The following is a 13,850-nucleotide window of genomic DNA, read 5'->3' as shown; positions in this document are numbered from 1 at the left end:
TGTGTGTGTGTGTGTGGTTATACAAGATCAGACACAAGGGCAAGGTAAAAGAAACTTCTAACAAAATGTGATGCTTACAGCATTATTCTCTGAAACAAGTGGTTGTATCTCTCAGAGAACCTTTAAGTGCCAAGTCTGTCAATGGTAGAATGAAAAGCAACAGTCTCTCTGATATAAAGATCTATATAACATTTATATTATTTATTCTCTTGATGTTGGGAGGATTAGGATTTATCCTCAACAATAACGAAAAGCTCTCAGGCTTATTTCTGAAATATTATTAACATTAATGTTAGTATTCATAATAAATGGATTAAGCATTAAGATATTCTTCAAAAGCAATGGCAGCCAGATATCTGTATCCATATTCCAGTCTGGAATCTTGCTACATGTTTAGATGACCTGCAAGAGTCTTTTATTTATCTCACAGTACACATTTTGCTACAAATGTCTCTAATCCATAGCTGATGCCTTCTGTTCTCTTGCTTCATAAGCAATAAACATAAGCAATAGACTATCCCCAAACTATGTTTAAAATAATGTAATATTTTAGTAAAATATTATCATTTTTAGGGCAAAGACTATGTCTTACATATTTATAGACAAGCTGCCACAAAATCTGATATGTGACACCCAAAAGTAAGGAGAGGGAGGAAGGCAGATTTCCTCTTGCTCTGAGTCTCTGATGTGCAAGACTTAATCGTTGCTCTGAAGATAATATATTAGTTTTATATAATGTAGATTTGCCACCCACAGCACCAATCCGGCACTTCTGCTTGTATGCTGTGTGGCCCTGACATTCATTTTGGAGTGGGAAGAGAGAGAGACAGACAGACAGAAGCCTGGGTTATGCATCATCCCTAGTGCTCTGTCCTATCGGCCTTGGATCCCATCTCTGTACTGCTCATTCAAGCCCCCCTCCCCAATCATGAGACACTGGACATCAAGTTTTTCTTGTGCTGTATTCTACAAATATAATTTTAGCATTGAGAAGTAGTTACAAACTACTTGTAACTACTTCTTCATGCAAAAACTGAGATCCTGTGCCACCATTTTAACAACTAACACAACAACCCAAGGGGCATCCAATCTTTGCCAATGCCTCTGTCTCACTTGCCTCAAATGGTGACCCCAGTTCCCTTACTGACAGAAACTTGCTGGTGAAACACTCGGCTTGTGCTAGAAGGTGAAGCCCAAGGTGATGCCAGCAAGTCCATCTCACTGCAACATGCCCCTTTCATTGACACATCAGTGGTGCGGGCTCAAACACCAGCGCAAATGGAATGATTGTGTGTCTCCTCTGTACTGATGTGATGACCCTGGAGTCAAACATCATGGGTCACTTTCACTTCACAGGGTGGGGAATTTGCATCAGACAGTAAAAAGCATGTCCAAGTAGTTTCTTGAGCAATCACCTTTCCTTTTTCAATAAACAATACACTTTCAAGGGTAGGCCCAGAGACTAGATTTGGCTCAGAGTTGTAGTCTTCATATTCTTCTCAAATTGTCTCCAGAAATCACCAGATTCCGATACTTATAAGTGGAGGAGGCAAGCCCTTTGTCATAGGAATAGCTTAAAAACAGGTCTTCCCAAAACAGTGACTTTCTTTCTAACCTCTGATACTTAGGAGGAAGTTTATTCTTTTTCACTGGGCAAATAAATTATATGATCAATACAATCCTCAGCAGATATGAACCACAGCAAAATTAGCTATAATTCTTGAAGGATTTTTCAGATATTAGAAGGCTAGCAGAACATTATGAGTCAGCACGGGTTGCTGTGAAACCCGTATAGCTGCAATGTCTGCAAAAATATAGCGGTTAGGCATCTTTATGAGAGCCAATAAGTAATAACTCATTTCAGAAGGCAGAAGTTCATATGATATAGGAGAATACAAGCTAATGATTTCTGTAGCCCAGAAAAAAATCTTTTGAGTTCAGTTTATAGAATGTGAAAACTTTTATGTTTGCTATTAATGCTATGGATGATGAAATGACTGTGGTTTTTCCCTGAGTGGATCAGAAAAGCTATATGCTATGCACTGCTCTGCTTAAATAGACGCTCACATTTACATGAACAGCTTAACTCAATATGTGTGGCAACTCTGAAAAAGATAAATAAAATATAACTTTAGGATAGATCACTACAATTTATAGAGGATGTAATTTAATTCTCCTACTTTTTAGTAAGGAATTATAACTCATCTGCAGTGCTTCTCTTAAAATTTTTAATATGATTTTCCTGTGTTCAAAAATAAGTTAACCTTTATAAAAGTACTCTTTAAATTTTAAGATAATCTTCCTTTTTTCAAAAACAGCACAAGAAAGTGGAGCAAGACCAATGGCAAGAAACCAATGGAGAGATTAGGAGAATTCAGCTCAAAGAGCCAATTCCAAGCTATTACCCCGAAAAAGGATGAAAAATGAAATCTAAGAGTAAAGTCAATACTGCACTTATCATTGTACCAACTTAGTAGATATTTAGTAGGCCTAAGTGTTAAGGTCCCTATTTATGAATGAAAAGAAATGCAACAACATCATGTATTATACCTCTTGACTGTGCTCTTTATAGACTTGAAGTGGACCTGTGGGCTTTTCAGTGTCCCAGATTTGTAATGATCCATCTCCACTGGATGTGATAAGCACATGCTCATTGTTCTCACTCCATGTCACATCAAACAGGCCATCGTTCCAGTCAAAACTAAAGAAATAGCAACCAACACATTAGTTCATGAGAAATGGTACATAACTTAAATAAATTCATATGCTAAGATAGCAGATTTAAGTCTGGGTTTTTGTTTTTTTTTACTTCTCAGGAGTCAGTATAGTTCCATAGAAAGAGTGATAGTTTTGGACTGGGGAACAACCAGGAATAAAATCTTGGATGAGCCATGAAGCTTCACTGAGCACTCTATAGCCAAACACATTCTGTCTTAGCCTAACTTACCTCGTAGAGATTGTGTAGTGGTAAGATGGGAACCACTAATGCTACTTTGAACTCCTTAGGAGGAGGGTAGGATTTTAAAAAACTAATAAATAACTTGTCTGATTCACAAAGTTAGCCTTCCCTAGCTTGGTGCCTCTCCTATGTTTTGAACTAGAATGATGGGAGTTGGTGTGCAACAACATTGGAGAGTCAACAGGTTCCTCACCACTGCTTTAAGCTTTGCTTTCCTGCATCTCCATAAGGGACAGCACAACTTGTGTGTGCCCTCCACCACCTGCGCTGGCTGTAAAACCTATAAGCTGACGTCTTGGTCAGGAATCTCAAGAGTGTTGTTGCCCACCTCCTCAGTTGCTTCCCCTGGCCTTGTTTTCAAGGCCCTAAAACTTTATGTAAGGGTTGGGGTCTGGTAGGCCTCAGTCTGCCAAATGATAGGCCTCAGCCACTTACCCATTATTGGTTTTTAAATCCCTTCTCAGCTTAAAGGGTTTATGTTCTAAACAGCATTCAAGTAGCATTGTAGCTAAAATTCCACGGTCTCAGTCAAGAGATGTAGTCACACACAAGGTACTGGACACAACTTAGGCACCAAGACTGCAGATAGAAGCACTCATTGGCACCTAAATGGGTGTATACAGGTATCCCCATCCACATAGTGTACTAAAGAATCACATTCTCCTCTGAATGTAAATCACATTTTGCAGAAACACACCTGCAAGAATCCATAATTCTAATTGTCATGCTTGCCATTGTGTTTCTCACCGCATTCTGGTGAGTGTGACAAGCCCCAGACTTCCTCCTGTACTTGAATCTAGTAAGGAGAAAGGGTATCATATCCCTTCAGCTGGACTACGCTGGAGACCCTCTCAGCATCCCTGAAGTAGAGTCTCCCTTCTCCCTTAAGTTTAAAGTGTAGAGGTGGTGAGGGGAACAGCGTGGCTCACCAAGACACTCCAAAGTTTGTGCACTTCGTTATATTTGGACCTGTGAATTAACCTACTTTGCCCTTGAAGGATCAGAGCACATGAATGATCCTCACTACAGCCTAGCTAAAGTAGTTAAAGATTATCCCTCAAGAATAATCAGAAATTAATTTTGGAAATATATCCCAGGCAGCCAAGGATCCCATTTTTGTTCCATTAAATCCAAGTTTTGGCTTGGATTCGGAAGCAAAATGAAGCTTCTAAAATAACATTGAAGTCCAAAAGTTGATCACAACTTCCTTTATTTGACTGCTCCGATTTTGATGGTTAGAGACAATTCCAATACATCAAGGTTATATGATTATATTTTTATTAATATGTTATAGAACAATAGTACCTTCTAAAGAGATGAACTCCAGCTTCATTTTGTTCTAATACTACCAGAGTTCCACAACCTGAAAAAGAAAAATATTACCATTTGAAAATAAGGAAATACCTTATAGTAGAATATAGTATTTATTTTCTTTATTTTATTTTATTTCTTTAATTTATAGCCATTATTCCACCATAGAACCTAATGTGGCATAATTGTGGTTCCCTGGAAATATCAGGAACAGACTAGCTTCAATCTGGTTTAATGTAGCAAACAGTGGTCTCATCTATCTTTAGACTATACTTTAGAATATTTAGATAAGAGTGAAATACTTGAATTATTAGGATGATAGCTGTCTATACCATGCCAGGCTATTTATCTGTCTAGCACTGCATTGACCACTTGGGCTGGCAGCAGTTCAAAAAAACAGAGTCCAAATGACATAGTGGGTAGGAATCAACTGCTAGAAATGTGTGATGGGGAAAATGCAAAGTTAGACACTGAAGCAGAAGGGTGGGGAAATCAACAATAAAATGCTTGTAAACTACTCCTCTTGTAACCTTAGTAAAGAAACAGTAGCCACAGAAAGTTGTGGAGTTTAACTCCATTGACTTCATTAAGTTGTATAAATATGCACTTAATTGTTGTCAATTGCAGTATATTTACCTGTTAAGTAAGCACCACTCAATACAGCAAACCTTACATATTTTATGTAAACATACCGTGTAGAATTCTGCTGTTTTATATATTAAGTCATGCAAGCACATAATTCACCAGGACATTCTTTTGCACAAATCCCATGAAATTAATGCTATTGGTGCAAGACCAGAACCATGTTCTTCATTGGTATGGGATTGGTAAGAAGTGACAGGACACTCAACAGTAGTCTTAATACAAAGCATTTTAAAACCTCAGCTGAACATTACTAGACATCTTAAGCAAGCTTGAATGTCAGGTCCAATGCCACCAAATGGTGATTTAAGAAGACTGACTTACAGGAGTTGCTTTCAGGAAAGCATGCACAGGATTGCAAAACAATTCTATAAAATACCCGGTGTTCAAGTTGGTTTTTTCACTTACACAATCAAACCTATCTAGTGTTACAGTCAAGTGTTACAGTTTGAATCAACCATTTTCTAAAACAAAGAAGATACTATGGTGGCATAGACAGAATACGAAGTTGTCCTTTAGAGCGTATAAGAGGTGATATCCCTATACTGTATATAACAGTCGCTGGGGAGCACAAGTGGAGAGTGTCCTGCATGTGGGTTTTCCATGGGCATATTGTTGGCCACTGGGTTTTTTGTCTGATCCAGCAGGACTGTTCTTAGGCCCTTATGTTTAAACACTGTTAAGGTTGGTCTTTATATCTAAGTATCGGCCACAAGTACCTCAAAAAAAGCACATCCTTTGTTCAGATCATCAGCAGAGACAACCATGGAAACGATTGGGATTAGGTATGTGTGTTTTAGTAAACAGTTTTGACACTGCACATAACGGGAGAACTATTTTAACACTCTTTTCTCCAGCTCAGAATCTTACAAGAAATCCTACAGCACGCTTCTTCCGTTCGGATGCCTTCGATACACACTTTTTTCCAGTGCTTTTTTTCTGGGGGTACGCATACCCCTAAACATTTGCGAATCTTCGTACTTTTATCCATTTACTGTATTTATTTTTCCCGATTTGAATTATAAAATGGTGGTTTTCTCGAGTCCAAATGAGAGTACCCCTAAACATTTTTAAAGAAAAAAAGCACTGCCTTTTTCTACTATGCACTGTGGGAACCTTTCAACGTCGCAGCACGAGCCCGACCACAAGCGTGCTTACTCCAAAGCAAGCCCTACTCAGCACATACGCATCTAAAGGCTGCAGCCCTCAAGCCTAGGCGGCCGCAACTAGCGAACCCCATCGAAATCCGTGGGGCTTTGCTGTCAAGTCAACAAGGCTGGGATCACGCTTGCCTGGAAGGTAATCCTAAATAAGCGGCGCTGGAGCGAACATGCAGACAGGATGCCGTTCGACTTCTTTTTAGATTACTCTTTTTAAAAGAACTGCTTGCCCGGCAAACCACATCCTTCAACCAACGTCGATGGGCAGGAAGAACCGGGCAGCCTGGAAAACGCAACACGGCTTTGCCCCTCTCCACGCATGCGCACTCTGCTTGCCGCTTCACCTGCAATCCCGTAGTACTGCGAGGCAGCACAGGCCAAGCGCCCGGGCAGGTAAGGCGAGAACTCGACCGCGTAGCCGTGGCGGCCGGGCAGGCGGAAGGCCTGCGCCCTCGGGGCCTTCGCCGGCGCACCACCACCACCTCCGCCGCCGCGGCTCATAGCCTCAACCGCGTCGCTCGAGCTATCCCGGGCCGGCTGCGGGAGAGGCGCTGTCGCCTCTCCTTCTCTGTGGGGAGGTCCCGCTCCCGTCGCCGTCGCCCCGCCCAGCTCTGGCCGCCGGAACTGTGGGCAGAGGTCGCCTCCGCAGCCATCATAGGTTTGGGCAAAGAGCGCCGCCTCTCCAGTTTCTGGGGCGGGGCGGCAATGGAGAAGCGCCCTAGGGCTTGCAATAGCAGTAGCCTGCTCGGTGTTTCTTCAACGAGGCTTCCGGTTCCTCGTCGCAGCTCGAGGGACGTTTCCCCCCACCGTGCGGGGAAGAAACGTGAAACACGATAGCGAGCAGAGTTGGGCGCGCTTCATTTCCTTGCCGTGGTTCGAAGCGCCGTTAACCGTGTTCTCTAGCCCAATGCAAAGGAGTGGCCCAATACATTGAGGCAACTGAGGCGAGCCACAAAATGGCGGCCTCTCCCTCCCCACCAGGGATGAAGGGGTACCTGAAGAACTACATCAGGCAACAGGGAGCGGGACTAAAGACTTACGTCTGGATCTGCCGCCCCTGTGGATTCTGCTGCCCGAGGCAGTTGCCTCACCTTGCCTCATGGAGGGGCTGGCCCTGCCCCTTATGTAAAGGCAGACTAGGTAAAGGTAAAGGGACCCCTGACCATTAGGTCCAGTCGTGACCGACTCTGGGGTTGCGGCGCTCATCTCGCTTTATTGGCACAGGCAGCCGGCGTACAGCATGTGGCCCGCATTACTAAGCCGCTTCTGGCGAACCAGAGCAGCGCACCGAAACACCGTTTACCTTCCCGCCGGAGCGGTACCTATTTACCTACTTGCACTTTGACGTGCTTTCGAACTGCTAGGTTGGCAGGAGCAGGGACCGAGCAACGGGAGCTCACCCCGTCGCGGGGATTCGAACCGCCGACCTTCTGATCGGCAAGTCCTAGGCTCTGTGGTTTAACCCACAGCGCCACCCACGTCCCAAAGGCAGAATACACAAGGCTTAAAAGTATGAGGGTTGGGCAGGGTTTTGGGGCCATTAAAGACAGTACAAAGGCGAAATACTTCCACAGGGGATGCAGCCCTCACCATAGGAGATGCAGCAGTTGAGAAGGCTGTGTAGCTCTTGAATTTTTAAATTTATTTCAATTAAAACTATGTTGATCTTCTAGATATAGGTAGGTAGCCGTGCTGGTCTGCTGTAGTCAAAATAAAAAAATTCCTTCCAGTAGCACCTTAGAGACCAACTAAGTTTGTTGTTGGTATGAGCTTTCGTGTGCATGCATGGGCATGGTATCTGAAGAAGTGTGCATGCGCACGAAAGCTCATACCAATAACAAACTTAGCTGGTCTCTAAGGTGCTGCTGGAAGGAATTTTTTTATGTTGATCTTCATGAGCATTGATTCCAGGGTAAAAATGGACAAATGCATAAAACCGAAGATACTGCTGTAATTAGGCCTCTAAAAAGCACAGGAGCACGTGGCATGGTCCATTTAGCAAGTTTATTTTCCAAAGCAAAAAGGCAGCGTTAACCAAAAAAAGCACAAGAGGAAGCCTAGCAATTAATCAGTAATGTCAAAGCACGTTCCCACAAACCAGGCATGTCCAACAGGTAGGTCGTGATCTACTGGTAGATCACTGGACGTCTGTGGTAGGTCACTGGTAGATCATTGGCTTCCCACAAAGAAGCTGAACAACTGTGGCTCCCCTAAAAAAAAGCTAAGCATTTTACCTCGTTCCTGAAAAAACTCAACAACTTTGACCTGAACCCCCCAAAAGGGGGTAGATCACTGCAAGTTTTTAGCTCTGTGAGTAGATTGTAGTCTCTTGGGAGTTAGCCACCCCTGTCATAGACTTTAGATGGGTCCTGCCATAGTCCTATAAAATGTTCACTTCAGATTTTAGTGAACAGGTTTGACATGGCAAATGTTTAAAAATCTGTTCAATGGTTCCCTTTTATCTGGAAAAATACTCTATGCTCAACTACTTCAATCATAAAAAGGGTCAACAACATTGGTTGGCCCTTTGGTCAGCCCTCATGGCCCTTCACTTCATCAAATCTGGTCCTCTTTGAAAAAAGTTTGGACACTGGTGTAATCTGAATGCTGCTTTACTTTCTGCCAGTAAGATAGCATTACTAGGATTGAAAAGGGGCAGCTTTGAGTTTCCAAAATGTGTGTTGTTTGAAATAACTACAAAATAATTAACCTCTATGCACAGAATGTGAGCTTTTAACTTTTTCATTGACTGCTTTCTCCAGTCTGCATGGCCCCAAACAACAAAACAGAACCAGAGTTCTGTTCTAACAAACAAGGAACAAAAAAACTTGGTTCCCCCCAGGGGGTGGTTTACCACATAATTATTTCAAAGCATTTGCAACGAAATAGATCAATTAACCCAGTCTCCCTTCAGTTTCATTTTAAAACTGATTCTTGCTCCACATATGGAGGATTGTATGTAATTAGAAGAAGAGTGAGTTGTGTGAAGCCTTTTTCTCTTGGGAGAATGCTAGGTAGAAAGGTCTGTGCCACAAGTTATGATGGGATAGCAGCATATTGGCTATCTCTGATATACTTCATTTGATGCATAAAAGTATTATCCTAAATCACAGGAGAATATACATTGTTGAGGAGATGTGTATGGGGAATTGTAAACACTAAGATCAGTAGGAATTGAAATAAAAGTGATAATTACATTTTTAACTGGTGATTCATAAAATGTGTTGATAACACAGATCCTGGCAAAGATCTGTGATACAGGACTACCAAAAGTACCAGTTCTGTTGAAATGCCAGATTCCTTCCACCATAAGCTCTCACCTGACAGCATCCATTATATTAGGCCTGGTGTCCCCAGTGTGGCAGATGCAATGGTGCCCCTGAAAGCCTCCTCCAGTGCCTGTGAAACTTTTGCACTCCTGCCCCTCTCCAGGAGTTTACTTCTTTTCTGTATTCCTTGGAATTGAGAAAGGAGCAATCTCTCATTGGAAAACTACAGAAAGCTTTGAAAGGAAGTAGGAGGAGTATCACTGATTCCAGTTTCTTATCACTGTCTTTTTCCCCCAGGTTGAGATTGGCACCAAGAAGAAAGCAGAGTTCTTTGGGCGTGTCCAGTGTGTTCAGCACTCATTCTGATTTGCTTACACAAAGCATGCTGGGAGGTTATATCATAATGAGCATTCATCCTGAATTGCTTGTGGGCGTTTTCCTATTAATCATTCATTCGTCCCACACTTTTCAGTGCATTTCCTCATCACTTTCCGAACCACAAAAAGACAATGTTCTTTTTAATTTTTTTGCACTAGCACTAGAGCAGCAGAGCACTTAAATCCATTTTAATTTTTATTTTTTTTATTTTTTTTAATGAACACTTAAATCCATTTTAATTGCACAAACATTAATTTTCAGTATGCATAGACAAAATACCCACAAAATACTGACAGTCTGGAGGCACCTTCTGTTTCTTTTCCCTTCCCTCACCTGCTCCCATGTGTCTTTGGTTTCTCCTGCCTCTCCTTTTTTCTGAGTGGTCTGTTTGTTTCTCTGCCCCCTTTCTGTATGTTTTATTTCCTCCTCCAAGCCTGTCTGCCTCCTTCCTTCCCACAATTCAAGAAACATACACGCCACATCTTAATAAGTATATCTAACATTGTGGGCTTGATGTCCCTTTCGAGTCAGTTTTCTCAGGAGCAAATACTTTTCAGATAGCAGCTTTGAAACTTATCTGATGCATGTTTTCTGAGAAGAAAGTTTAATTGATTTCAATACCACTTTATCTCATAGGATTGCAGCTGTTTTTTGTGAAATCCTATCATGTGAGTAAGTTTTTGCATGATAAAAGTCCAATGACTCACATGGTAGAGTTTTATCAGTAATCGTTCTGCAAATTATTACATTGTTCTGTAATAACTGAAATGTTTTAAGACACACACTTTTGTGACTCTGAACTTGGAATGATAAACAATGCCATGTAAAAACCAGTGCCTAATTATTTTAGCCTCTAGCATTTCCTGCATGGATGTGTTATTGTTGGCATTATAAAAAAGCCTGAAAGTTTCAATCGGTTTCAAGCTGCGTAGGTGGCTGAAAGATAAGCAGCATAAATAATGAGATTTTGCAAAAGGGTTGCATAACCATTAAGCAATTTTAATACAAAGCACAACTTTGTTTGACTAAACATGTTAACTTGTGCATTAGATTTATCAAAAGTACCCTGTGTGCACAAGAAATTATGGAATTATATCATTTTCCACCCATCAAAAAACATCATTCTTGTCATATGAAGTGCTCCGTACTGAGAATCCAGGATGTGACCTTGCCGCTCAGAAAAGTTAGAAACTAATTATTTAATTTGATACATGGTTCTAAAATATACTTAGGCTGAATCCTCTAATTAGACTGAAAAGTGAAGGGAGTAAATTAGCTGACTCTCAAAGACAGTGTTGACCCTTGTCCCACCATTGAAAACAAGAAGGTTTGAGAAGAAGGGCGTTTCTGTTGTGTGCTTCAGGATCCCAGAATGAGAAGTCCTGGGGAAACTTACAAATTTACAGCTGTGTTGCCATACATGAGAATTCTCAAAAATCTTCAAGTATCAGAAAAGGGTAAGGGACTCTGTATAATAGAAATGCCTTCTAAATGTAGATACAAGAATTCAGCCTTTCTCAGTTCAGTGTTAATTGTGATACCAATTGCATTGGGAAGAGCAGTGCAGCCACAGTTCCTAGCAAGCCTGCTGAATCCCAAGCAAAAGTGTGAGTGGAAGACTGTGCTGTGCTGTATGCCTGAAGAGATGGGGGCCTCTGCCCACCCTCCTGGCACCCTCTAGATTAGCTGCTGGTGTGTGTTTGTGTTTCAATAAGTTTCTGTGTGTCTCTTCTGCTTGATTTTGTGGGGCATGCAGCAACAGCTGCAGAGTATGTGGAAGAGAGTTCCTTCCCTCTGTCTTCTCTGGGCTGATTCCCTTTTGAAAGGTTGCGTCATTGAGGAAGTGGGAGGCTTTTGCAAGGCCAGAGCAGAGGAAGAGGAATTGTGCATCCTTTTAAATTGGCTGCAGTGTGATACTCCTTGAATTACAAACAGATGAGAACTTGCTGAGGAAGATAGTAGCAGTGTTTCTTCCAGGCACTGTCTTGAAGTGCAGTTGTTTATGGTGATAATGAGGGGAAAGAAGAGTGAATGTGGGAGCAGAATAGGGGAATTCTTCCCCCTATATAAAAGTTATTTTCGAAACCAAGGATTCTAAGTTTATAATCTGGCAAAGCAGCCAGCCCATCCATATACATGATAAATAGATGCAGATAAAGAAGCATTGGCTGGTGGTTTACATTATACATCGTGGGCAGGGAACCTTTTTCAATCCATGAGTGGCATTTCCATCTGGGGGCTGCTTGCAGTGCCAGAGGAAAAAGTGTGTGGAGTAATTAATGTAAAATCTATCTCCATATAGTAGACTAGTTTCTACACATACTCATGCACCCTTCTATCACCATCCAGGTAAGCAGAGAGTACCATCAGGCAGGATTGATATTTTCCAGCAAGGCGAAAACACTCAAGGAAGATGTGAAACAAGGCTTAAGAGGAGATATGGCCTGGTGAAAGTCCCAAGGGAGGCCAGCATTTGGCCCCAAGGCTTGATGCCCCGGCCCTTTTATAAATTATGGGTTAAAGGTTTGCCCCAAAGTTGGGCTCTGTGTCTGCTCCTAAAATATTCTAGGCCAACAATTATTACCAGGGCCAAATTTTAAACTGAAGGTGAAGGGCAATCATTTTCCTTTAATATATATTTAATACAAATTTTGTTGTTCAGTCGTTTAGTCATGTCTGACTCTTCGTGACCCCATGGACCAGAGCACACCAGGCACTCCTGTCTTCCACTGCCTCCCGCAGCTTGGTCAAACTCATGTTCGTAACTTCGAGAACACTGTCCACAGTGTTAGACACAAGTACCGTATTTTTCGCCCCATAGGACGCACCGGCCCATAGGACGCATCAAGTTTTTTTGGGGGGAAATAAAGGAAAAAAAATTATTTCCCCCCCAGGCGCTTGTGGGGCCGGCAGCGGGGAGAAGCGCTCTTCTCCCTGCCGCCCGCCTTGAGATCGGGTCCGGGGACAGCAGGGAGACACGCTGCATCTCCCACCTGTCCCCGGAGCTTGCGGGGCAGGCAGTGGGGAGAAGCGCTCTTCTCCCCGCCGCCCGCCTTCAGATCAGGTCCGGGGACAGCAGGAAGACGCGCTGCGTCTCCCAGCTGTCCCCAGAGCTTGCGGGGCAGGCAGCGGGGAGAAGCGCTCTTCTCCCTGCCGCCCACCTTGAGATCAGGTCTGGGGACAGCGGGGAGACGCGCTGCGTCTCCCTGCTGTCCCCGGAGCTTGTGGGGCAGGCAGCGGGGAGAAGCGCTCTTCTCCCCGCCGTCAGCCTCCAAACCACTTCGGGAGACAGCGGGATGGCGGCGTTCCGCCTCCCTCTGTCCCCCGACCTTGTGGGGCTGGCGCTGGGGCTCTCCTGAAGCCTGGAGAGCGAGAGGGGTCGGTGCCCACCGACCCCTCTCGCTCTCCAGGCTTCAGTGAAAGCCTGCATTTGCCCCATAGGACGCACACACATTTCCCCTTCATTTTTGGAGGGGAAAAAGTGTGTCCTATAGGGCGAAAAATACGGTAAATAATATAAGGCCAATTAATTTTTAAAGTTTGATTATGTTACTTCAAGACAGTCTTATTCCCTCCAGACCAGGCTACGTAAATACTACAGTGTTCCTGTCTGATCTAGAAAAATGGCTGTAAATCACTAACACACTTGTCATTGAAAAGTTAATGGTGGTTCTTAACATTTTAAGTGTAAAAAACAACAATGTAATTTATATTGTTATGTGATGTAACAGTGTCCTAAAAGGGGATCCACTCAAGAGAACAGTAGGTGGCAGCCAAGGACTATTCTATAAAATGCAAAAACTTCCAGACTGAGAGCTATTTTAGTCTGTTTTAACAGAAACAACAGAGGGCTGTGACACTTTAACGATATGACAATTTTATTACAGCACATAGATAATTCATGAATGCTTATGCTTAAAGATTTGTTAGTTTTTAAGATGCTACAGGCTCTTTTTCCCTATAAATTGCAAATTCCCCTAGGAAAAACACGCTGTGGGAGCTCTTGCAGTATTTCAGGATATTCCAGATACATTTTCATTCCATATATATTGAATAGGTTAATTAAATTGTGGACAGGTGTAGATGCCACAAAAATTTAATCAGAAACCACCAATTGCCCAATTATCATAT

The 13,850-nt window shown here is 42.6% G+C and overlaps 1 protein-coding gene across 1 annotated transcript in view; it reads right to left on the bottom strand.

Moving 5' to 3' along the window:
* PEX7 (peroxisomal biogenesis factor 7) overlaps positions 1–6,584 on the bottom strand; it is a 52,412-nt gene extending 45,828 nt beyond the window's left edge. Inside the window, exons 1-3 of the mRNA XM_083607847.1 lie at positions 6,417–6,584; positions 4,265–4,322; positions 2,551–2,701 (exon numbers count right to left, since the gene is read on the bottom strand). Of these exons, the coding sequence (XP_083463973.1) occupies positions 2,551–2,701; positions 4,265–4,322; positions 6,417–6,573 (366 nt within the window). The 5' untranslated portion in view covers positions 6,574–6,584. The remainder of the gene's footprint in view (positions 1–2,550; positions 2,702–4,264; positions 4,323–6,416) is intronic.
* Positions 6,585–13,850: the final 7,266 nt, after the last annotated feature.

The sequence above is a fragment of the Podarcis filfolensis genome (assembly GCF_964270895.1).
Source record: "Podarcis filfolensis genome assembly, chromosome: 3".
NCBI lineage: Eukaryota > Metazoa > Chordata > Lepidosauria > Squamata > Lacertidae > Podarcis > Podarcis filfolensis.
This window is presented reverse-complemented; position numbering and strand designations above follow the sequence as displayed.